The sequence below is a fragment of the Acanthochromis polyacanthus genome, chromosome 5, assembly GCF_021347895.1.
Source record: "Acanthochromis polyacanthus isolate Apoly-LR-REF ecotype Palm Island chromosome 5, KAUST_Apoly_ChrSc, whole genome shotgun sequence".
Taxonomy (NCBI): domain Eukaryota; kingdom Metazoa; phylum Chordata; class Actinopteri; family Pomacentridae; genus Acanthochromis; species Acanthochromis polyacanthus.
The window spans coordinates 31,710,665-31,733,059 of record NC_067117.1 but is presented as its reverse complement, the minus strand read 5'-3'; the positions used below and the strand labels follow the sequence as shown (position 1 = coordinate 31,733,059).

The 22,395-nt window shown below is 38.2% G+C and overlaps 1 protein-coding gene and 1 non-coding gene across 2 annotated transcripts; one reads left to right on the top strand and one right to left on the bottom strand.

Annotated features, from left to right (window-relative positions):
• Window positions 1-3,461: 3,461 nt before the first annotated feature.
• Window positions 3,462-7,827, top strand: lsm3 (LSM3 homolog, U6 small nuclear RNA and mRNA degradation associated). The gene is made up of 4 exons (XM_022198765.2): window positions 3,462-3,573; window positions 5,148-5,258; window positions 5,443-5,538; window positions 7,028-7,827. Exons 1-4 carry the CDS (start codon window positions 3,553-3,555, stop codon window positions 7,106-7,108), a joined length of 309 nt encoding a protein of 102 aa, XP_022054457.1. The 5' UTR covers window positions 3,462-3,552; the 3' UTR covers window positions 7,109-7,827.
• Window positions 7,828-19,809: 11,982 nt separating this feature from the next.
• Window positions 19,810-19,881, bottom strand: trnaq-uug (transfer RNA glutamine (anticodon UUG)). Its single transcript has one exon. It is a non-coding gene; the product is annotated as a tRNA-Gln (tRNA).
• Between the last annotated feature and the right edge of the window lie 2,514 nt (window positions 19,882-22,395).

Below are 22,395 nucleotides of genomic sequence, written 5' to 3'. Positions count from 1 at the left end.
TCTCTTAGTTGACTTAACATGAAACATATCAGCATCATATTGCTAGAAATTACACGATCAGATATAAAGCTTAGGAAATGGATTCTGTACATGATACAAAGTGGTCGCTACATAAGCGGAATCCGTTGCCTGTGGGTTCCCACCGCTCCGTTTTCTTCTGCTCGCTTCTTGCGCGTTTTATGGCAGTGATCCACCTCTGTCGTCTTTCAGGATCTTTGGGAATCCGATAAAATGCTCTCCCCTTTGCTCGTCCTCGGCTGTTCTGGCATCCCGGGGCGCAACAACTGTCCACCATATCTCTGATGTCGACGCTGAAGAACGTTTAGGAGTTAGCTGGCAGTAGTTTAAACAGCGCGCCTCCCTGCCAATATGGCGGTGTTTTGATTTCGACTGTTGCGTGCTGGGATTGTGTGACGTCATCTCCCGGAGCTCTATATGCACTGTGCAGTTCAAAAAAGGCAGCTGACCATCCTTCATGTCTGCCTGAGTGAACTTGATGTTGCTATCCATTGAGGTAATATGCTCTGTGAAGGGTTCTGCTTGTTGGAGTTTGATTTTGACCCAGGTGTTGTCCATCTGTCCCAGTGGCTCCAAGATGTTCCCTTAAACAAGCTCTGTTTTCCACCTCCTCCATGTAGAGGTTGGTCACGAATGGGCGACACCAGAGAGTCCGTGGACCAGCCGTGCTTCTGTCAGCAGAATCCTTCATTGTCTTCAGTGAAACTTAGCACAAATGCATTATCTCTGACAATGTCTTGATATACAGAAAAAAATAACAGAAAATTTATTGAAGTCACTAGGTCTGCACAATGTATCGTTTTAGCATCATGTGATACAACTTTTTTGCTGATAGACTCAAAAAGAAATATTGCACAGCTCCAATTTTTCATCATTAAAATATATAAGATCAGTTACTCCATATTAGGGGTCTCTTGATCCTGAATAACTTTATTTAAAAGGATGGGTTTGTTGACATGCAAAGGAACAGGTGAAACAGCAGGAAAAAGAAGATTTGGTTGCAAATAAGAAATGCAAAGTAGTATGGAAATAGTTTGGCAACAGGATCATGGGTGAGGCAACACAACTCATTTGTTTGAACATTTAAATCAGCACGACAAAGCTCCGCATAAAGCAAAGCATAAATACAGGCTTTTGTCAGTGTTGCGTCATACGAGAAAGTCTCACATGGCTATCGCTATTTTGTAAAGAATTGTTTAAAAAACTTTTGATGACACACTCCCTTACAAAATAACCCTAATCATACAAGAATTATTATTTCATAGATTTTTTCCCCCAAATAGGGTTATTCCAGTAGCCTGGTGAAAACACCTCTATTCTTAATATAGCAATAAATATGGGGAAAAAACAGCTTTATTTACACCATTTTATTGTGAGTGGTCAAAAGTTTTAGAACACTCCAGTTATTCTAGTTTTTTTCTGTTAGAAATTATGCAGGTTAATGTCTCTGAAATGAAAGCATAGAACAAATTTTGATGGTGAAGAAAACTGTTCTCACTGATACAATGACTTTCCTCACAATTTCTCTGTAGGAAAGACCTACATTTTTCAGTGTTATGGTCTGTCTCTCTTCTGTTGTTATTTGCCTTTTCCTCACCATTTTTATAGCAACACGCTACTTTCTGCAGTACAATACTGTTCAAATAATGCTGTGGAGGGTATGGTGTCACAGTGTGTTCCAACATTATTTTTAGGCAGACGGAGGGAGTTGTAAGTAATCAAGAAAACTTGGCACATCTGTAAGGTTTGGCAGGACCAACTTTCAAGATTTGATCAACCTCCATTGCTGCAGAACAGCTTTAAGTTGTTAACCCATTTCTTGTTCAATGAAAAAGGCATTTTTTATAATTCTGAAATGTTGATTATTTTTCAGTTTTGGGTAACCTTGCCTTTTTCTCTTTTTTTTTAACCTGTGGTAGTTCACCACTTGCCTCTGTACCATTTCAAGCTATTCATTGGACTTGAACTACTTGGATTCCCATAAAGAAGTGGAAAAATTGGGGTGTTCTAAAACTTTTGACCAGTAGTGTACAATAAACTTGCATGATGTGTATCAAAGCTTTGTTTGATAGAAAGCCAGAATGCACACAGAGGGTGTAAATATTAAAAAAATATTTCTTAAACTTTATTGTGAAGAAATCAAAATGCTTGTCATCAGTTTTGTAAACCTGAGTAATCTTCAGCACTAAGATGACTGTTACATTTACAGAAATTCTAATGCATATACTGTGACGTTCAAAAGTTTGGTGCCACCCAGGCAATTTCATGTTTTCCATGAAAACTCACCCTTTTATCCATGTGCTAACATAACTGCACAAGGGGTTTCTAATCATCAGTTAGCCTTTCAACACCATTAGCTAACACAATGTAGCATTAGAACACAGGAGTGATGGTTGCTGGAAATGTTCCTCTGAACCCCTATGGAGATATTCCATTAAAAATCAGCCGTTTCCAGTTAGAATAGTCATTTAGCACATTAACAATGCCTAGACTGTATTTCTGATTAATTTCATGTTATCTTCATGGGGAAAAATGCTTTTATTTTAAAATGTAAGGACATTTCCAAGTGACCCCAAACTTTTGAACAGTAGTGTATGTGCACTTTGTATTTATTAAATACTGAACTTAGTCATACGTTTACACACAATTGTGCCTTATTTGTACTTTTTGTACTACACTTCTGCAAATGTTCAGTAATGTGCAATAATGCAGAAGTGCAACATGGGTTACACTGCTAATTTTACAGTCATCTTAACACACCAAACAAGCTATCTTTGCAAAATGTATGCTATTTTATTATTTTCAAAGATTACACCACATTTTTTTTATTGCATTTATTTCAGACTGTTACTTAATTTATTATTTTCTATTGTCTTTTTATTAACCCCGCCTGACGGGTTCGTCGGCGGGGTTATTGCATTCGGTGTGGTAGCTGGCTGGGTAAGTATGTATGTATGTATGTATGTATGGATGGATGGATGGATGGATGTATGGATGTATGGATGTGGCTATGTCCGATCCGATATCTCTGCAACCGCTGAAGTCAGGATAATCAAACTTGGCACTGAAGATCAGTCTAAGGTCCCCTGCTCAGTTGTGGAGTTACAGGTCAGCAGATCAAGTAGGGAGGGAGATACGTACGATGATCAAAATTAATACATATTGCATCAGTTGTATAGGGAGGACAGGGTTTTCGCCAGCAGAGGGCGTGGTTCTGCCCTCTACTGAGGGCTCATCTAGTAGTATCTATTTTCATGTTTCTGCAGATATAGTTTGAAAAAACATCACCCAAAATGAGTACTTTAGAGTGAACAAGAAACAGATTAGTTTAAAGAATTAAGCTTAAATGAAAAATCACACTCGTGCAGATCATTACACTAAATATGCGCTATGTTAATACTGCAGAAATGTCTTGAAAACGGAAGTATAGATCTGTATCTTGCATCGTTTCCTTGGTACTATGTGAAAACGCGTTTTTCCACAGATCTGGCAACCTGCGTACCGGTCAGTTGACGCTACGCAGACTCAAAAATCATGGCGGACGAAGTAGAGCAGGTTGGTGCAGCTCCATTTAATTTATCCTGTTATTATAAACGAAGCGTAAATTTAATTATCTCCAAAGAAAACCGACAAGCAGTTTTACTCGTGTGCTTTGTTCTCTGTGTTTATCGCCTTTGTTTGTTCGTTGTTGATACGTTAAAAGCGCGAAGCGGCCTGTTAAACAAGCTAGCTGAGTTAGCCTTGCTAGCATGTGATGCTAACTTCAAACCGTTGTTGGACTGACGCTACTGCTCAGATAAATTCACTAAAATACAGATTAACGGTATTAAATGTAAAATAGCACCGTTTACAGGTTCTCCGTTTTGTTTATTTCACGTTGGATGGCAGCTAATATTAGAGTTTGGATTTTTTTTAAAAATATGTGCTTCTGGCTGCACTAACATCCAACATGAATTTAAAAGCTCTGATATTTATGGTAAATGACTAGGTTAGGTGTGTTTTTGTGAGAAGAACGGACTGCATTTTTCTCCACAGCTGCATTCCTTGTGTTCATTTCTTTCCAGTCTGTCTTCCAGGTGTTGCCACAGAAGTTTGCTTTATGTTTCAAAGCAGAATTAGTTCCACATTTTACTGCAATTTACTGAAATATAAATGAGCTGCATGACTTTTCAAGAACAAATTCTGATTTATTTCACCAATGTGTTTGACTACTTAAGGCAAGTTAGCTGAGAAGGTCCAGATTTGATTCTAATAGCCAATAAATTAATCATTTGAAAGATAGCTCTGCATAATTGATTGAACTTAACATAACAATGTAAAAGGTAAATCTTCTTATGTTTCAGCTTCTCTAATGTGCATGCATTTGCTGCTATTCTGTTTCCATTATTGTAAACTAAACATTTTTAGTGTGGATAAAATAGGAAATTTGATGGAGACAGCAAGAATGATAAATTAAGAAAATGTGATGAGTGATTTTTACCATTTTTGATATTTTACAGAGTAAGGAAGTAACTCATCAACTGAGAAAATGGGTTGCTTACACCTGTTTTTTTTTTAAAATATTGGTGAACATAGAAACTATAAACTGTAACGCGATAGCTCCAATGGATGATGAAAATGTCCCCCCAGGTATCTCACTGATTTGTTAATGCAACAACAGAGAATCTAAAAAGATAAATTCATGGTGAAGTAGTGCGAGATGTTTCCGAACTGAGTTTTTAGTTGCAGTCAGCTGCACATTAAACATCTCTTAGCTAGCTTCCTGTTTGGTAAATGTGAATCAAAACGATGAAGTTTAGTTACTGTTTGTTCGTCTGTATTGGCGTTACTGATCTGGAGCTACTAAGAAATGAAGCTGTAACTTGTGAAACAAATAGAAATGGTTTCCATGCGGCAGCAGACAGAATATTACTGCATTTGTTTATAAGAGTCGGTGATGGTTTTGGAAATATCTTTTCAAACAGCTTCTCAGAAATGATGCTCTGGGTTTTGTTAGAGATTGCAACAGATCTGTGCGTCACTTGGTTTAATTACATCAGGGAGCAATAGAGGCAGCAGTGGTGCAGTTAGTTTTTGTCTTTGAGGATGGTTAGTAGCATTAAAAGCTTCTATCTTTAATGTGCTTGCAGCAACCAACTACCAACACAGTTGAGGAGCCCCTCGATCTGATCAGACTCAGTCTCGATGAGCGGATCTACGTCAAGATGAGGAACGACCGGGAGCTTCGCGGCCGACTGCATGTAAGCTGTTGACCTTGATTTATTTGTATTCTAGTTTAACAGTCCTGGACATGAGAGCAGTCAGTGTGGCATGCTGAGAAATTCTTTGAGAATCTTTGGTGACTCGTGGTTTATTTTGAAACTCTGTTTTAAACATGGCTAAGTTATTCTTCCTGTTTGCATGTTTGTTTTTCGGTTGAGCCAGGCCTACGATCAGCACCTGAACATGATCCTGGGTGATGTGGAGGAGACGGTGACGACGGTGGAGATCGACGAGGAGACTTATGAAGAACTTTACAAGGTACTGCAGCGATTATTTCTCCTGTTGCAGTCTTGTTTCTTTTTGCTGAGAACCCATTTTTGATTTGAAACAATAGAATAGTGCTTTTGTACCACCATCTGTACGTTTTAGACATGAAATACATAACACATTTGTGGTGTCTTTCTGACACTGGTGAGTGTCACTGTCATGCTTCTTAGTTACACCACGGCGAAGTTATGTGACGATCGCCGTTGGTTTGTCTGTCTGTCTGTTAGCAACATTACTCAAAAACAGACAAACAGATTTGGATGAAATTTTCAAGGAACGTCAGAAATGACACAAGGACCAAGTGATTAGATTTTGTCAGTGATGCAGCTTATAGTCTGGATCCACGGATTTGTGAAAGATTTCTGTATCATTGAGAGATAGCAGCACAGTGTCACTGTAACCATGACAACAAGTGAACACTACATCAGCTGCCTGCTGATGATCACAATTGTGCTCCTACTAAAAATCCACTGCTGAGGACTTGTCCGTCAAAAATGATACAAGGAACAATTAATGAAATTGTGGGGGTGTTTTTTATTTATTTTCTAAATAAAATGCTGCATTTCTGACATTGTAATATGAGGGAATGAACAGCCTTGGTGGAGTACAGCGCTGTCTGAGTGCTTTTCGAGTTTAGATATGTTAAGACCATTAAAGCCGTGGTACATGTGTGATGTTTGGAATCTCACACGTTCAGAAAGTTCTGTATCTGTGAGACCAGAGTTTGTTCGTTCTAACATGGTGGATAAACTTTTCCTGTGTGGTTTTTTGATGTTCAGAAGAGGACGTTTCCACTGACCAAGTTATCAAAAATGTCATTTTTGTATTGAAATTTCTGAATGTCCAGGATGAAGTTGCGTTTTTTAAGCATCACTCTAGATTTTGTCATGATTGGTAGGCAAACTGTTTGGAAAAAATGTTGAAAATATGCGTGGCCCTCCATTAGTAAGACAAGCATAAATTATTCCTACAGAGAGGAAATTTGCAGTTTTACAGCAGCAAATGGGTTAGTGCAAAAATGTAGGGACATCAAAAAAAGAAAATAAATATTCTAAAGTAATATAATTAATAGGAATGCATTCATTTATGTGTTCTATGAGTAAAGTGATAGAGAATTGTTACCAGGTCTGGTTGTCTGTTTAGTTAGTAGTGGCTCTTCTCTGATTACGCAGCATCAATCGTCTTATAAAGTAGCATTTCTAATGCTGCTTTTAATACTTTGAAACTATGAGAGTGCTTCATATTCTCACGGAAGATGTGCACTCTGTAGAAAGAGAAGATGCACAGTAGACACTTTACATCTGTTTGCCTCTATTTTTATGCATTTTTTGCATCTATTGTATTAAAGAAATGTGTGTGTTTGGATGCTTTTTGTCAGATTTGGTTGGCAAAATTCTGAAAGTCTCATGTGAACACTGAAATGATTGCAACATGTATTCCATCATGCCCATTAAAAGGCTTTATTTTTCTGTCCTTTCAGTCGACCAAGAGGAACATCCCCATGCTGTTCGTCAGAGGAGACGGCGTCGTCCTCGTAGCTCCGCCCCTTAGGGTGGGTTAAACTCCGACCACTGTGAAGAAGGGTTTGTGCCAGCGGGGAAGTTTCAGATCCAAGGGATTGGGTTTTCATCCCACTAAGTTCAGACTTTAGCCAACATCGTCCTGTAATTTGACAGTGAAGTTTCAAAAACATGTTTTGAGTAAAGGAAAGAAACGAGGTCTTTTTGGAAAGACAGACGTGTTATTTTTTCTTTTAATTTGGGCAAACTGATTGATTTTGGGATTATGGCGAAATCAGGCCACGTTTGAGTTCCATTTCTCTGCATATTCTGAATATTTCAACCCGTGTTTTTCAGTGCAGCCATTAATTATTCCCCACAGTTTGAAATGTGAGGCCACGAAATTGAAAACCAAATTTTACTGGATTACCCTTTGGTCCCCGTCACAGCTGAACTGCTTCAGATCTCTGTAAGATATGTAACCATGTCTCGGCCTGATGTGAGTGGACTAAAGAACCATTATGTATGAGGGGGGGTTTGTGTGAGTATGGATTTTGAAATTCCTCATTTAACTATGTTGGTTCCCTGGAACAAAAATCTCAGAGTTACTCCAAACCTGTTGATCTGTTAATGTTGAGATTGTGTTGGATGGTTTTAGTTGAGTCTTTTTTATATGTATTTTTTTAGAATTTTTTTGTGGAACTTGGGAGTAAATCCTGCTCAGATGTGTAAACATTGGTTTTCATTTGGTTGAAATAAAAAAAGGTAATTGCAGAAAGAAGCTGTGTTTTTCATTTAGTGTGAAAATTCTAACACCATTTTTCCTCAGAAACTTTTAGAAATGTCAGTGCTCAGTTCTGGTTGATGCACGATGCAGGTCAGGCTGCTCTAAATGTATGTTTTGTTTTAGGAGTTTACAGTTTTCTGTAGACAAACGGGAAGCTAATTTTTCCCTCCAATATAAATGCACTCAAAGTAAACCTCTTGCAGTGTGAAATCACAAGCAGACTGAGCTAGTTGTAAGTACATGAAGTTTGTATACTGTTGGGCAAGTTGTGTTAATAATGTGGCAAATTAAGACCCCAAAAGCTCATTGTGTGTTGACTGGTTTTAATAGAAATAGAAGAAAACACATTGTTTTTTATTTACTTCTAATGGGCCTTATGTCAAAATGTAGCTCTAGACCTGAGGCCTGTTTAGTGCTTAAATGAGCTGCAAATTCTTTGAATTTATGGGTCATTCCAGAATTGGAGGATATTTTACATCAAATTTCAAATAATCCATTTACAGAATACTAAAACATGCAGTTGTTAATGTAAATTTACTTGTCCTGAGACAAAAAACACTAGGAGAAAAGTGTTTGAAAATATTTTTTTAAAATGCCAAATAAGTTGAGTTCTCCCTAAAAAGCCCTTTTTCTCTTGTCCCATCCCAAAGATGACCAAATTGGATCTAAAATCAAACGGTTCAAATGAAATTTAAATCTCCTTCTTTTCCATTGATGTTTCTTGTAATTGTGGGAACATTTTTTTTATTCAACAGAATATTTTAAATAATTATTATGCATTGAACGTGAGTCCCACAACATGTTAGCATAACCCTTTTTGCTGGTAGAAGAAGAAAACATTGAATCACATGATACGCTGGAATTATCATCAAACAGTTTTCCAAAAGAACTAAAACAAACTGCGCTTTTTGTAATATAACAAATGTCATAAATTCAAAAACGAGAAAAAATAAATTTCTTTGATAATTACAATTAGAAATTTAAAAAGTTAACTAGTACAACATTTTTCCAAGTGCCAGCAGGTGTAACAAATACTGGAAAAATATATGGTGGCTCTACATACTCTAGGTTTTTAACATTTACATTTTCAAATATCCCCGCCACCCTAGTGAGGATGAAGCGGTGTATAGAGAACGGATGGATGGATTTTCAAATATCTATTTTATACACACTGCCTGCAGTTAGCCAAGTTCATCAGAAAAGTCCCTGAAGTTTTGCCACCAGACTGTTGGTCACGACTGAGTCACTAATGGCTTTTCGGTTGTACCAAGGAGCTCGCATGTTTGTGTTTTTAGCGAAATCTGGTTAGAGCAAAGTTTGTTTGTTTTTTTTTAGCAAATTTTTAACTAAGATGTGGAGTAAAACGGGATTTTGATGAAATAGTGAGATTTGGTTCATTTTCAACAGGCCGTGTAACAGCTGAGAAGTTTATCAAGCATGCAAAAGTTGAAAATCGGAACAATTCTTTCTGTTTTTCTCATTTTCAGACAGAAAAAAGATGTCATTTTGCCGATTTATTATTATTTCAACACGGTCTCACGGGGATTCGTGAAACTGTCACGTCAGTTTTTGTTTCGGTTTCGTGCGCACCAACACGATGTCGTCATGTTTTTCGTGCCGCTCACCACGAGCGAAACCCGCTGTGGTAATCACATCTGAAAGTGGTTTATACCGGCGGATTCATGACGATCTAAGCTGTCCATCGGTGTTTGTGGCTGCCGCTGCGGCCGCCGCTGCGGCCGCCGGACATTCTTTAAATTCCTATGCAAATTTGGCGGATTCATGACGATCTAAGCTGTCCATCGGCGTTTGCGGCCGCCGCCGCGGCCGCCATTACTGCCGCCGGATCACATCTGAAAGTGGTTTATACCGGTGGATTCATGACGATTTAAGCTGTCCATCGGCGTTTGCGGCCGCAGCCGCGGCCGCTGCTGTGGCTGGATGTCAAACGCCGATGGACAGCTTAAATCGTCATGAATCCGCCGAATTTGCATAGGAATATAAAGAATGTCCGGCGGCCGCAGCGGCGGCCGCAAACGCCGATGGGCGGCTTAGATCGTCATGAATCCGCCGGTATAAACCACTTTCAGATGTGATTACCACAGCGGGTTTCGCTCGTGGTGAGCGGCACGAAAAACATGACGACATCGTGTTGGTGCACACGAAACCGAAACAAAAACTGACGTGACAGTTTCACGAATCCCCGTGAGACCGGGCTGATTATTTTCTTAAAAGATAGCCTGCCTTTTCAAATTGCTGCCGGATTTTGGGGCTCACAAGGTTAAGAAATGTCAAATATTAGGTACATTTGCTTCGTAAGTTAATCAACTGTCAAAGTAATTAGCAGATGGGTGAAGTAGGTAAAAAGGTAACAAAAAATTCAGTTTGACCTTTACTTGTGCACTAAAAGCACCTTTAATTAACATTAGTACGCATGATACAGATATTCCAAAAAAAGCTATGTCCTCTCTTCTATTGTTCATATTTTTATTACATTGTCAGCCTTGATTGAATGTCTCACTCTACCTCATATTATCAGGAGCAGACTAATTGTTTTGACTGTTTTCCATCAGTCAGTTTGTCCTCTTGGTCAGCAGTAACAGCTAGCTAAATATCTAGCTTCTACTGCTGAGAAAAAGCTAACATTAGCATGGATTAGCAACCCTGTTACTGTGATTAGAGTAAGGTTAGCAAACATGGAATAAAAATGGTACCATTGATGTGCAAGCTGAGCCAGTATGTAGCAGAAAATTGTAAAACAGTTAATTTTTCAAACATTTTCAAGCCCAAATGTCCTCCAGTTGTGGAATGACCCTTTTATAGTCCCTTTTACGAAGCACTCAACAATGTTTACATGTGTTTACACGATGAATTCTACAAATAATGTGTGGAATCAAACTGTTTACAGGCCTTAGAATTACTCTTGCTTTAGCACAAGAGACTGAAACACATGCTTATCTATAATATTACATCATATTGTTTGAAATGTTCATGATTTAAAATCGTATTCTGTTATCTAATTACTAGCTATAACTTTCCAGTATATTTAGCAGTATAAAGAACATTTCCAAAGAGGTAAAGTAACACCTCAGAACCTTATTGAAGTGCTTAATGTATTGATTTGTTGTATTGTTGCAGTGTAGCCACTCGATGTCAGTATAGATCCAGTAAACCATCTGCAGTGTCATTGTATTTAACAGGCGATAATAGTGCTGATCTCTGACTAACAGTAAATCCTGTTGGTGTCCTCACAGACTGACGTTTCACTTTTGCATAACAGAGGTCCATAAATTTGAATAATTAGCTGCTTTCATCTTTATCGCTCCTTCAACCTTCAGAAAGATGGAGCAAATTGGATAAAATTGGATAAAAATTGCATGCTCAACCATTTTTTTTCTTCCTCTGAAAACATGAATTGATGGTTAAATCAGTGACTCATCCTCTTCAGATGCTACCTTTTTTTTGAAGTGTGTTTCTGTGGTGATGTCAGCAGAAATCAATAAGCTGGATTGTGATTCACTAATACTTTACTGACCGTGTGGGTGCAGAACTAGTTCAGATGATCTACAAGGACTTGCACCAGTGGAGGAGTGAAGCTGTGAGTTCAGCAGAAGAACATCAGGTAGATTGTTACTGGTCAGATGTTGTTTTTGAAAACGGTGCTTTCAGGATTTTATCAAAGCATTTTTGGTTACGTCAGCGTCGGTCCGTCCACAACTTTGGCCCAGAGTGAAATAACTCAACAACAATTGGGTGGATTTCTATCAAATTTTCTCGAGACATTCATGGTCCACAGAGGATGAATGTTGTTACTCCACCCAGGAGGCGCAAGGAGTTGTATGATGATCAGCGGACATTTGTATGTCTGTCTGTCTGTCTGTCTGTCTGTCTGTCTGTCTGTTAGCAACATTACTCAAAAACGGACAAACAGATTTGGATGAAATTTTCAGGGAAAGCCAGAAATGACACAAGGACCAAGTGATTAGATTCTGTCAGCAATGCAGCTTATAGTTTGGATCCATGGATTTGTAAAAGATTTCTGTGTCATTGCCAGATAGCGGGACGACATCACTGTAACCATGACAACAAGTGAACACTACGTCAACGGCCTGCTGATGATCACATGATTGTGATCCTACTACAAATCTTCCGCTGCGGACTTATCAGGACTTATCTGTAGGAAATCATATGAGGAACAATTGATTAAATTGTGGGGGTGTTTCTGAGTCCTATCAATTCCCGCCACCCGTGACACATTTAGGTCACGCGATTTGGTATCCGATTTTTTTGCAAGATTTCAGCCGTTGGAAATCATACCACTGAGCAGCCTCGGTGGAGCACTGTGCTCTCTGAGTGATTTTCTTGTTTACTTTGGTGGTCACCTGATTTAACTTTTAACTTTTTCACCTGTTTAATTTTTGTGTCTAGAATTTTTTTGTTTTTGTTTTTAAGAAATTTGCATAATGGATAAATAGATGCAGTGGTGAGAAAAGTTTTCGGACACCATTAAAATTTTACACAATCTCAAATATTACCATTCAGTGTTTATGGAAATATGTTTTTTGTGTTTCAAAAGGTGTGGCTGCATTAGGCAGACACAAACAAATACAAATGATTTTTATTTTTTATTTATTTATTTTTTTTACCAAACTGACTCAATGGAACCGATGAATTTTAAGTGTTTAATGGCCTTTTAAAAATTTGTTTAGTATTATGGCAGTGATTGTACTAAAAGAAACTCCACTTGAAGACCTAAAAGTGATTCTCAATGCAATATTTCACACATTTCCAGAAACTTTTTTCACCACTGTAATCTTTCATCCAAATACACAATCCATGTCTGAATAATGTTGCTGACAGACAGACAGACCAACACCGATCGTCACATAACTCAACCACGTTCCTTGGCAGAGTGACTAAAGACTTTCCCATCAGTCTCAGCTGGCATTATCTGGACCTTAAACATGATACCTTTTGTGAGAAACCTACAATTATGACATTTCACTTTTAAAAACACAGCCTCATCGGGCTGCTTTCATGTTTAATCCACCTTCCTGATTCCCTGAAATCAAAACTGATCTTTCATTTGGAGCCGTGAACACAATGTTTCAGAACAGTACTTTTATCATTCTGGCAGCTGACGCTTTGTAGCATGTTTGGTGGATACTTTCAGTTCAGCACAGGACGTTCCGCTAAAAGAACACAATGTTGCAGAATGAGGCTGAATTGTGCTTCTTGTGACTGAGAAGCTTTTTCTCGCTTCCCTTCACTTTGTTCTGAAATATATCCAAGGTTTTGTCCAATTTAACATCAGTGCCATTTCGGCTGAGTATCAGTGACACTAATATACAAAATAGTGGAATAAACCCTTTGTTTGCAGGTTTCATTAATGTCAACGATGTGTTGTGGGATTGGAACCACTACACCAGACAGCGTCTAGTCACCCGAAATAAACTTACAGCATAAAAGACTCAGTAAGAGTTTCGACTATCTTTAAAATGGATCTTAAAAAGCTACTACTACTGACTGGTACAGGGTGTATATATTTATAGACTTGCTATATATTTCTATGTTTACTCTGCCAAGGAACTCAGCAGAGTTATGTGATGACTGGCGTTGGTTTGTCTGTTTTTTTTCTGTCTGTCTCTTAGCAACATTACTAAAAAAAGATTAAAATTTCACTGGGGGACTAATAATTTTATCTTCAATCATACATATATATATATAAACTTTCTGCTTTTTCTATTTAATTTAGGGTTTTTTGTTGTTTTTTGGGGTATTTTGTTTTAGTTTTTTCTTCTTTTGCACATTTCTGGTAGCACTTTGAGCTCTATTTGCACATCCACTGTTACTGGCATTGTATTTTAGTGTAGTATATATATATATATATATATATATATATATATATATATATATATATATATACATATATGTATATATATATATATATATATATATAGACAGACAGTGTTAATTACTTGCATCATGTTTACATATTTACAAAGTTGCTGCAGTATTTTAGAGATTTTGTTGTTTTTTGGAGTATTTTGTTTTGTTTTAGTTGGGTTTTTTTTTTGCACATTTGTGGCTGCACCTTGTGCTCCATTTGCACATTTTGCTGCTACCTGCTTTATATTTTAGTGTATTATATGTTTTTTGTAGTGCTGAACACACAGTACTGCTAATAGACAAAGTGTTTAATACTTGTCATGTTTCCATATTACAAACTTGCAGTATTTTAGAGTTTTTTTGTCGTTGTTTGGGGTATTTTGCTTTTTTTATTTATTTTGCACATATATAGTTGCACCTTTGCAGATTTTGTTGTTACCTATATTGTATTTTAGTGTAGTATTTTGTTGTAGTGTTAGACAGACAGTACTACTGATATAGTGTTTATTTCTTGCATCATTTACACACACACACACACACACACACACACACACACACACACACACACACACACACACACACATATATAAACTTGCCGCATTATTTCATTTTTGTGTTGCTTTTGTTTATTTTGCACATTTTCGGTTGCACCTTGTGCTCCATTTGCACATTTTGTTGTTACCTGTATAGTGTTTTATTACTCCTACAGGGGTAATAGGTCGCATCATATTTCCATACTTACAGACTTGCTGCAGTATTTTAGGTTTTCATTTAAACATTTCTGGTTGCACCGGGTGTTCCATTTACACATTTCTTGTAGCCTGTATTTTGTTATAGTGTTGTGCATATATGTTGCTATATATTTATTTATTCATGTTTTAATTTTTTTTGAAAGCACGGTAGATACTATATTGAGAACGTGTGTCACTGCACTTATATGATGCATGAGAAAAACGTCTGGAGTCACCACCGTGTGTACTGATCTGTAGCAGATTTTTGCAAGAAAAAACTGTTTTTAGCTCAATCATTAATGTTTTTTTTAACAGCAGAAATTGGACTTCTGTAGTTGCAAAACCTCTGATGTCTTAACAGGAATATAACCCGTCTGCATGTTACCATTTATGGGACATTTTCATCTTTAATTGAAATGAAAGCTGCGCGACAGTTTCTAGGAGGCAGATGCTGACTGGTAATAAGGAGTGGGAATAAAGGGAGATGTTTATTAGTTCCTCCTGTGATTCCAGCATCAGCGTTTGCATTAAGCACTAATCATGTGGAGGTTCTTCACCGGCTACATCACCATCACCGCCCATTATCACTGCACTAATCTCTCTCCAAGGGCCAATTACTGGAGGCTAACAACAAAAGGACAGGACCGTAATGCACTTTAACGAGGAGCTTGGCTTACATCTATTATTCAATCAGAGTAATTCAAATAAAACATAACTCTAAAATGAGTTACAGATTTCATGACAAATGTCCAGGCTTTTACTTAAAGCTTTTAACCCTACCACACTCGCAATAATAGTCATTTAATATTATAAATATCAACACACAATATTACACACATTTCAGATACCAAAGTATCTTAATATATGAAGCAAATTTAGTTAAATCAACTTCATGATACAGTGTGCGGCTTTGCTTTCATAGTTCCCCAAACTTTGTATCATAAAGGGATTTTTAAACGTGGAAGCTGAAATGTTTCACATCTTCCCCTGTGGGTTCGTTATCTCAGTTGGTGGGAAGTCAAAAGTAGAGTGTAAACCACTGCACAGGAGGTTAATGTCCAAGAACTGATCTGCTGCAGGTTAAAAAACATTTCCAAGCCCCGCTGACCATGAAGGCATCAAGAAAGTTTGATGCTTAATGTGGAAGAGTCCAGCTAACTTCCCCAGTAGTCGAACGTCTACTTTGTTTTGTCCATGTTTCTCCTCCACGGTGCCCAAAAACCCCAGGAATGATTAAAAATTCCCCCAAAACCCTGTGCTATGTCTGCCCACTGTGCTCGACACACCTCAGGAATAATCACTTTGAGGCAGTGCTGCTTCACATTCTGTAACTAGCTTTTGTATCTTGTCAAAAGAACAAAGTCACAGCCTTTCAAAAACAACTACAGGAGTCTCCTGTGTTTGAAAATGCAACCATCTTGGTGGTAGAGAGCTGCATACATATTATAGTACGAAGAGAACCACGTGCGAATCAGCGATCTGTTCTTAAAGTTTGTATCGACCTGATAATGTCATTGCACGCGGACATGAAATACGTTCGGAACACACCGTGACTGCTTCGAATGCCTTATCTTCTAATGTTGTTGCCTTGAAACGAGCAGCAACAGTCACAACTTTCAACTGAAGCCAAAGTGCAAAAACACTGAATTTTGCCAGTTGCTGCCTCCAAAAAACTCTCATCAACTTCTCTTATGAAATGCTGAAGACAGTGCATTTTTCCACAAGCAATTAGCTAAATTCACTCCGTCAAATAAGTGCGTCGGTGGTCATTTAGGAATAATTCCATTTTAAGGTGTCAGACTTCAGAAAGAGGCTTGATTAATATGCCTGGTGTAGAGTACAGCCAGGACGATTATTTAAGTAAAGAGAGGCCATCTACACGTGTATGTTTTGCTCTTTGTTAGTCTTTTTTAGTTGGTTTTAGGTTAATATTGGCGTTTGGTTAATTAAATTTAAAGGGCCCCAGCAGATTCCGATGTCCAGTTTTCTTTGGTGAGTAAATGTTTGTTTGCCTTCCTATTGGTTTTAATGCGCTTTTTGTGCAATTTTTGAATTTTGACTGCAGATACATATAATTAAATAATATGTTTAATGATTAAATTTGTATTTTCATAGTTTAGCCGTGCCTATAGATATCACACACACAAACAAAAACACATTCATTCATCATTTTTGTTGTGAAAACCTCAATAATTTACAAGATATCTATCATTTAACAAATGTACACTTCAATATCTGCACATTTTTCTGTATAATTGCTGAATTTTTGTGTTACATCTATTTGCATTGTATAATAGGGAAATATTCATGAAATTATGATAGATTTGCAAATTTTAATTATTATGTTAAATAATTTAAATTTTCTTGATTTTTTTCATTTAAATTTTATAGCTATTCTGAGTTATCTTGATGTTATTTTATATTAGATATTTATTAATATATTTTGTGTATTTTAAAAATATATTTAAAAATTATGTGAACTCTTTTTTTCTTCTTCTTCTTTCACGGTCTACACTAAGTAGCAGCGGCTCAGGAGAGCTGAAGTGGAAAACTATCCATGAGTGCCTGTTTGGGTTTATCCACCCATGAGGTCGTCTGACTTTAAATTGCTCAATTCTCCAAGATGAGGGTCGGTAACAGATGCAAAATTGCCATCCGGCGCTGAGGTAGCTGCAGGCAGTGGAGGATTCTTGGAGTGTGGTTTTAGCTGCTGAGTGACCATCCTTATTAAATTAGACTTTTTTTTTTGTTGCTGCACCTTTCACTTATGCCTATTACACAGACAAACACTACTTAAATGTAAACACCTCCACATTTTCATTTACACTTCCAGTCAAAAGTTTTAGAACACCCCAGTTTTTCCATTTTTTCATTGAAAACTATGCATGTTGATGTCTCATTGTACACTGAAATGAAAGCACAGAACAAACAATCAAATGAAGTTTAAAAACAAATTCAATTTAGAAACCAAAATGTATTCCAAAGTTTTGACTCATCAAAATACCGCCTTTGGCAGATATAACAGCTGAGCACACTCATGGCATTCTTTCCACAATGGAAATTAAATATTCTTCAGAAAGTTCTTCCCAACTCTGTAGCAGAAGTTCCCATAAATGTGTGGCACTTGTAGGTTGCTTTGCTTTCAATCTTCTTCCAGTTCATCCCAAACCAACTCCATGTGGTTTAAATCTGGAGACTGTGCTGCTACTCCATGTTTTCAAGCTCACCATCTGTTCTTTTTTCCTAAGGTAGTTCTGGTTTAGCTTGGACTTATGTTTTGGGTCATTATCTTGCTGTAGGATGAACCTCTGACCAACTAGAACATACCAGAGGGTACTGCATGGTGCTGCAGAATGCTGTGGTAGATGTTTAGGTTCAGGGTTCCTCTCAGTCTGTACAAGTCACCGACTCTGGATTCAGCAAAACAGCCCCAGACCATTACGCTTCCTCCTCCATGTCTGACAGTTGACGTCACACACTGAGGAACCATCCTTTCTCCTACTGAACGGTGTACAAAAATGCTGCATAATGAAGCAAAGATTTCAAATTTTGATTCATCAGTCCATAATACCTTCTTCCAGTCTTCAGTAGTCCATTGGTGGTGTTTCATGGTCCAGACAAGCTTCTTTTTCTTATTCTAACATCTTAGCAATGGCTTTCTTGCTGCAACTCCAAGTCTTCTCTTCACAGTTGAAACTCAGACTTCTTACTACGACCTCTATTAATCTGTGTTTGAAGCTGTTGACTCTCAGAAACTTGTCTTCTGATTCTGTTGTGGCTTTGGCTCTTCCAGATTTCTTCCTGTCAGAGTTTCCTCCAGTTTCTGAGCCTTTTGATGGTGAAGAAAACTGTACTGATGCCTTGACTTTCCTCATAGTTTCTCAGTAGGAAAGGCCTACATTTTGAAGTGTTATATGGTCTGTCTCTCTTCTGTTGTTAATTGCATTTTCCTCTACATATTTATAGCAACATATTACTTTCAGCTGTACAATACTGTTCAAATAATGTTCTGGAGGGTTTGATGCTAAGGTGTCACACTACTTTTATACAGACAGAAGTTGGGACACCTGTAGGATTTATTAGCACCAACTTTAAGGCTTGATCAACCTCCATTGCTGCAGAACAGCTTTAAGGCGTTCATCTATTTCTTGTTCCCTAAAAAGGCTTTTTTTTATTGCATAATTCTGAAACCTACATTATTTTTCAGTTTTGTGTAACCTTTTTTTAAAACCCTCTAGCTTTTAACACTTATCTTTGTACCATTTTAAGCTATTCATTGGATTTGAACTCCTTGAATTTCAATAAAAAACTGGAAAAATTGGGGCATTCTAAAACTTTTGACCAGTAATGTAAATTGAATTTCCCTTCGGGGATAAATAAAGTTTTTGTATTGTATTGTGTAAATGGAGGACTGCTTTTATTGCAGCATTTAATAACTAAATCTCAGATCTGACATGTTTAGACCGTAAATGTAGAAGAGCTTCACTCTTTCATTGTCTTTTATGATGCTGCAGCAGCTGACTGGCAGCTCTGCCCTCAAAAGTTATGTCATCCAGGACTTTGAGGCGGCCAGCGAATAAATAGTGAATGACTTCATGCTTCACAAGTCTTTGCACTTGTGTCAGAGATGCTCTCCGGGTTCTAATCACTGAAGCTCCGATGTGATGAGGCCACATTGCTGAGCGTTCACACTCAGGCTGAGAATGTCTCTGATGTGGCCGAAGTTATTTGAATCTGCTCCTGTCACTTTTCCTGCAGCAGCCAACAGCAACACCGGTGTCGTCATTTATGGATTAGAGAGGTGAGCTTGTGACTGACTGGAAGGTTATCGGTCAGGACTTCTGAATTTTTTGCTCAAATATGTCTAAACACACGGTTTCTCAGTTTTATTGTGCCATGTTTGGGGAGACTGATACAAAAGTGGGTTGAGAATTGAAATCTGTGCAGATCATAACGTCTTCCAAACCAACCATATGGTGAGTTTTTGAGTGTTTTGTGGGTCAGAAAGTTATATTTAACAGCCTCTTGCTTGGTGTGAGATATGGGCCTCCTTAGATTGAGACATTTGAAGTTTTTTGCGAAAGTACAGAGATTAATAAGTGATGATTCTCCTTCTGCTCAGTGTAGCAGCATGACAACTGACCCACACCTCTGACATAGAAATACAATCAATTTTCATAGATTATAAGCAAAGAATTCAATCGACATCACCAGATTTTGCCACAAAAAATCATTGTTTAGTTGATTCCTTGTCTTTCCATACCCCATTTAACTTTCCTTTTGCTTAACATATTTTAGCTGCTATGTGCAGATGCATCCAGTGTGAAAACTCCGTCTCTGACTTCAGATGTGCTAACAGTTCCACCGAGATTTGAACTCAGATTGCTGGATTCAAAGTCCAGAGTGCTAACCATTACACCATGGAACCCACACCTGCTGGCATTTTAATTATTCACACCTCAAAGTGCACACAAGTGCAGAATTAATCCTCTAATCCAATTCTGAGAAAGTGCTCTTCAAATGTCAGCCTAATGAAGATGCAGGTGGGGCTTGTAATGGCTAGAAGTCACTCAGTCGCTTTATAAGATTGATCCAGTTTCCCTGTGGCCTCAGTGAAGCAACACTAGCAGTGCTGTTGTGTTCATGTGCATTTCTGTTACGACATTAATAAAGGGATCCACTAGCATAAAATTCATGACACTGTGTTTGTGTCAGATCTATTGTTTTATTTGTTAATTTAAAGAGTCGTTTTAAAGCCACATTGACTTTTCTGCGCATGACACTGCATTACCTTCTAAAAACATTCATTTGACAGTAAGTTTTACAATTCTACAATTTTATTTAGCACACACTTTTCTCCACAGCGACATACATCTGAGAGTAGATACAACACAAACAGGGATCTAGGCAGGAGAGAAGAACCCAGATAAGGCCTAACATAAGTTCAAGTGATAATAGGACCATGGTGTCTACAGGCAGTGCAGACGTAATAGAGTTTTCAGCTGTGGTTTGGAAAAAATACACTACTGTGCCAAAAGTTTGGGGTCACCCAGACAATTTCAAGTTTTCCATGAAAACATACACTTTTATTCAGGTGCTAAAAAAACTGCATAAGGGTTTTATAATCATCAATGAGCCTTTCAACACCATTAGCTAACACAATGTAGCATTAGAACACAGGAGTGATGGTTGCTGGAAATGTTCCTCTGTACCCCTATGGAGATAGTCCATAAAAATCAGCTGTTTCCAGCTAGAATCAGGCGTAAACTAACCGTGACGTCACCCGTTGGTTTCAACGCCGAGAAAATGAAGCCTGGATTTTGCTACTTCCTGGTCGCCATTTTGGATTTTTTGGAGCCAGTGACGTAAAAAGCGTCATCAAACAGTCTGGACCGGAGAGCAACTAGGGGCAGGATTGGCTGAGGACTCTCTTATCCCGCACATGTTTTACCGCAGAGGCTTCTGTTGCTGTCTATCAAGTATAGCCACGCCCCCTGGCTCCGCCAACTTTAACGATTTATTTAAAATTCAGTATTGATTTATTTTAAGATCGGCCACCTGATCTCTCATTTTGACCATGAAAACTAACGGGGAAAAAAACCTGAGCTGTAGAAAATCCGTCTATCAAATTTTATTTTCTCCAAAAATGAATTGGGGTCTACGGAGAAAACGCTTCTTGGAGCCAACCCTAGCGGATGGCGTGATATTGCAAGTTTTTGACACTTCCGGGTTGGCTTCAATTCTGGAGCCAGATGCTACGTCCACTATAGATACAGTCTATGGATAGAATATTCATTTACCAGCTAGAATAGTCATTTACCACATTACCAATGTCTGGACTGTATTTCTGATTGTTATCTTCATTTAAAAAATGCTTTTCTTTAACAAAATAAGGACATTTGTCAGTGACTCCAAACTTTTGAACAGTAGTGTTTGTCTCTTTACCTCCTAAAAACTCTACTTTCTTCCCCATCTTTGGGTGACGCACCGCGGGGTTTATCACACTTTGTATACTGGGAAATCACTTAAAACGGTGCATGAGCCCTAAAACCAACAACAAGACCTGAAAGAGCCCACGGAGCTCTTTAGAGCCACAAACAATACTGGGTTTTAGGTGTTAAGCCGGCGCTGACGTGCTGCTTTCATCTTCCAGGCTTTAGTGTTTGCGGACTACATGTCAGTACACGACCACAGACGCAGCTGATAAGAAGAACTGGAAATAGACTCACAATGGAGCTTTGTCACATGGCACAGCGTTGTGGACGAGAATAACATCAGACAGACGGACACGTAGCGCACATAAGCACACACACAGACGTGCACAATCACACGTTAAAAGTGCCATTTAGACAGGCATGTGGCCCACATACTCAAAAATAAACCAATCTGAGCCTCGGATCAATGTGTCCTTCAATGAAAAGAAAAAAAAACAACGACTCTCACAGTGCTTATCCTCTCATGGAGGTGTCAGAAATACCACAGGCCTCCTACTGTCTGCTGCCTATTTCTGGATTTAACACCAGGCAGTGTAACACAACTCGTCTCCGAGTGTTTAACTTAATACTGAGCTGTTATGGGTGTCTGGGGCTGCTGCCAGATGTTGCTCTGAGCTGATGTTTCAAAAAAATTCCTGCTAAAAACTCCCCTTATTGAGTGGGCGGGATTACGCCAGATCAAAATTCTCCTTGGAAACCCGCTTTCAACTAAATCCTTATGTAGGTTGTTTTTATTTTTGCTGTTTTGCATGAAGTGTCCCACAGGTGTCCTTGAATGCAGCTGTGGTTGTTTAGGTGACAGCAACGGGACTGGAGAAAGCTGCACTTCTAACACTTTTGCAGGCCGCTGGTGTGGATCATATTCTTCGAGTGTGTTATGTAATCATCTGTCATCTGTAATTTTGGCATCCTGATTGCCTGTATTTGTAAGTGCTGATCTGGGCTTC